General features: G+C 37.0%; 2 protein-coding genes across 2 annotated transcripts; both read right to left on the bottom strand.

Annotated features, from left to right (window-relative positions):
- Positions 1 to 709: 709 nt before the first annotated feature.
- On the bottom strand, positions 710 to 1633 carry LOC141673450 (uncharacterized). Its single transcript, XM_074480201.1, has 3 exons — positions 1270 to 1633; positions 945 to 1152; positions 710 to 836 (listed from the first exon to the last, which is right to left on the bottom strand). The coding sequence occupies exons 1-3, from the start codon at positions 1631 to 1633 to the stop codon at positions 710 to 712; spliced, it is 699 nt and encodes a 232-aa protein (XP_074336302.1).
- Positions 1630 to 2412, bottom strand: LOC141673449 (uncharacterized). The gene has a single exon (XM_074480200.1). The coding sequence runs from the start codon at positions 2410 to 2412 to the stop codon at positions 1630 to 1632; it is 783 nt and encodes a 260-aa protein (XP_074336301.1).
- Between the last annotated feature and the right edge of the window lie 1006 nt (positions 2413 to 3418).

The raw sequence follows: 3418 nt of genomic DNA, 5'->3' as shown, positions 1-3418 counted from the left end.
CACATATAGTGTAAACCCTATGTCTATGTTTATATACTACACAGTTACAAGATAATCTCTAATTTATATGGAATATAATTCTGCTTCCTAAAATATATCAACTAGTTATCTGTTCTTCCAAGTATTCTATTCTTCATAGAATTCCTTCTTCATGCATATCTCTTCTTGCGTTTATCTTGATCTTCTTTCCTTTCAATCAGCCGCCTTCCTTATCTGAAAGTCTCCTTAAGTCCTGGTATTATCTTCTGATAAATATCTCCTGATAACTTAATTTTTAACAACTTAAGTTCTGACTTCAGTATAAGTGCTGATTTCCAGTTAAGTACTGATTTGTCCTGTTTAAGTAAGATCTGAAAACTAAACACAAATCATATTAGACATGACATTATCAAATATATCTAACACTGAATGAATAGGCATGTTCTTATGTATAAGGAAATTCGCAAGTTGAATTGATAATTAGAAAGCATAATAATATAGCCCATGACAAGTAGTAAATAGAATCAATCTTCCATAAATAAATTGTCAAAAGCACATAATGACATATAGCAAATAGTGTCATGTCAAACATAAACAACTACTGACAACTAACTATGTCCTAATCGACTTATTGATCAACGACTTCTAAGAACAGAAAATTATCAAGATGAGATAGAAAAATGTACACATGATAAAGTTTTAGATGCAATGCGTTCCAGCTTCTCGGTATCTAAATCCCGTCCATTCTTGACAACTGGTAAGCACCTCGTCCAATAACGGCATCAATGAAGTAAGGTCCTTCCCAAGTGTTAGCAAATTTCCCTGCCATCACGTCCATAGTGTTTTGAAACGTCTTTCTGAGAACCATGTCGCCAATACGGAAAGTTCTTATAAGAACATGTTTGTTGTAGGTATTAGCCACCCTTTGTTGATAAGAAACTAACCAGATTTTTGCCATTTCTCACAGTTCATCCACAGTGTCCTTGTCATGTGACAATTCCGTGTTGTTCATGTCACTCATCATGAGTCCATATCTTTCTGTCGGTATCATGACCTCTGTTGGTAACACGGCTTCAGTTCCATAGTTTAGACTGTACGGTGTCTGTCCTGTAGACATCTTTGGAGTCGTCCTGTCCGACCACAACACCCAAGGCAATTCTTCAGCCCACTTCCCTTTGTATGACGTCAATTATTTCTTTAGGTGGTTAATTATGATTTTGTTTCTTGATAAAGCTTGTCCATTGGCTTGAGGATATCTTGGTGTCGACTTAATCAGACTTATGTTCCAACGCTTGCAAAACATTTTTGTCTTATCACTTATGAACTGCGATCTATTGTCACAAACAATCTCGGATTGCACACCAAACTTGCAAAGAATATTCCTTTTAATGAATGAAATTACCTCTTTTGATGTCACTTGTTTGAACGCCTCCGCTTCAATCCATTTTGAGAAATAATCAGTCATGGCCAATATGAACACCTTTTGTTCTGGTGCAGGTGGCATTTTTCCCACGATATCCATTCCCCACCTCATGAAATGCCGAGATGGAATGGACATGTTAAGCTGCTCAGACGATTGATGTATGACAGGTGCATGTTGTTGGCAGGCATCGCATCTTTTTGCATAGTCTAGGGCATCCTGTCTTAGTGTCATCCAATAACAACTAGTGCATCATCTTGCACGTTATTTTTCCTTGGAACCTGTTGTATGCTGAAGTTGTCAAAGTGGTTGGTTAATCCTTTGGTGATGTCCAGGCATGCAACCATCTTGGGATCTTTGGCTTCATAAGACCCCTTGACGTGATTGACAATGAGTAGCGAATCACAGTTGACATCAATATTTTTGATCTTCATATCTTTAGCCATTGTGAGTCCCATGATCAATGCCTCATATTCAGCTTCATTGTTTGTGGCTTTAAAGTCACAACATATTGATTGAGCTACCATATCCCCCTGTGGCGATTTGAGGACAAGCCCCAATCCTGTTCTATTGACATTCGATGCCCCATCTATGTACAATGTCCAAGGTTTCACATCTACTCTCGAAAGAACTTGCTGAAATTCCTGCTCAGCATCTGTCATTTGGCTTGGGCTAAAATTATCCACAAAATCAGCCAAAGCTTGTGACTTTATCGCAGTCCTTGTGTCATACGTGATATCGTAAGTACTTAGTCGTATTGCCCATTTTGCCATTCTTCCCGTCAGATCAGGTTTACTCAAGACATTTGTCAAAGGGAAGTTCGTCATGACATGTATCTTGTGTGACTCAAAATAATATCTCAACTTAGTGGAAGTCATAGCTAATGCAAGTACTAATTTTTCAAGAGACATGTACCTTATTTCCGCATCTACCAAACTCTTGCTGACGTAGTACACATACAACTGGACACCTTTACTTTCTTTTACAAGGACGCCACTCACTGCATGATCCATTACGGATAGATACACGTACAGGTCCTCTCCTTGAATAGGTTTGAACAGAAGTGGTGGTATAGTTAGATAACTTTTCAAGTCATTCAAAGCAGCCTCATGTTTTTCTGACCACAAGAATCCTTTGTTCTTTCTCAACATGTCATAAAAAAGTTTGCACCTATCCGATGAACGTGAAATGAACCTGTTCAAGGCTGCAACCCATCCTGTCAGTTTCTGTACGTCTTTAACGTTTGATGGACTTTTCAATTCGAAAATCGCCTTATTTTATTCTGGACTCACTTCAATTCCTCTTCTTGTCACCATATGTCCAAGGAACTTTCCTGACGACACAGCAAAGTTACATTTGGATGGGTTCAACTTCATGTTGTATGACCTTAGTATATCAAATATGTTAGGTCACACACACTGTAGAAGGGGTGAATACAGTGTATAATACAATCAAATCGAACTTTAATAACTCAAGTAAGATAAAACAAACTTTATTGAAACAATAAACTCTGTTACAGTATGAAACTGTTCTCTCTCAGTGATGAACAACTATCACGGGAGCTGCTAGGGTTACAATGAATAATCTTCTTGATTGTGATAACACTTATAGTGTAAACCCTATATCTGTGTTTATATACTACACAGTTACAAGATAATCGCTAATTGATATGGAATATAATTCTGCTTCCTAAAATATATCAATCAGATATCTTTTCTTCCAAGTATTCTATTCTTCATAGAATCCCTTCTTCATGCATATCTCTTCTTATGTTTGTCTCGATCTTCTATCCTTTAACCAGCTGCTTTCCTTATCTGAACGTCCTTCAGTACTTAAGTTCTGATATCCATCTTCTGATGATTATCTCCTGATAATATAAGTACTGATATCCTTAAGTCCTGACTTCCAGTAAGTACTGATTTATCCTGTTTAAGTAAGATCTGAAAACTAAACATAAATTACATTAGCCATGACATTATCAAATATATCTAACAATCTCCCCCAACTTGTAAATTAGCA

The sequence above is a fragment of the Apium graveolens genome, chromosome 7 (genome assembly GCF_009905375.1).
Source record: "Apium graveolens cultivar Ventura chromosome 7, ASM990537v1, whole genome shotgun sequence".
Classification (NCBI taxonomy): domain Eukaryota; kingdom Viridiplantae; phylum Streptophyta; class Magnoliopsida; order Apiales; family Apiaceae; genus Apium; species Apium graveolens.
The sequence above is the reverse complement of the archived record's forward strand: the minus strand, read 5'-3'. Positions and strand labels throughout refer to the sequence as shown.

Bases quoted from the DNA above. Each gene is read 5' to 3' on its own strand.
- LOC141673450 (XM_074480201.1), bottom strand. From the start codon at position 1,633: ATGACACTAAGACAGGATGCCCTAGACTATGCAAAAAGATGCGATGCC. The intron at 1,153-1,269 runs GTTGGAACATAA...CGTCATACAAAG, and splicing joins GACAAAAATGTTTTGCAAGC to GGAAGTGGGCTGAAGAATTG. The intron at 837-944 runs GTGAGAAATGGC...CATGGTTCTCAG, and splicing joins AAGGACACTGTGGATGAACT to AAAGACGTTTCAAAACACTA.
- LOC141673449 (XM_074480200.1), bottom strand. From the start codon at position 2,412: ATGGATCATGCAGTGAGTGGCGTCCTTGTAAAAGAAAGTAAAGGTGTC.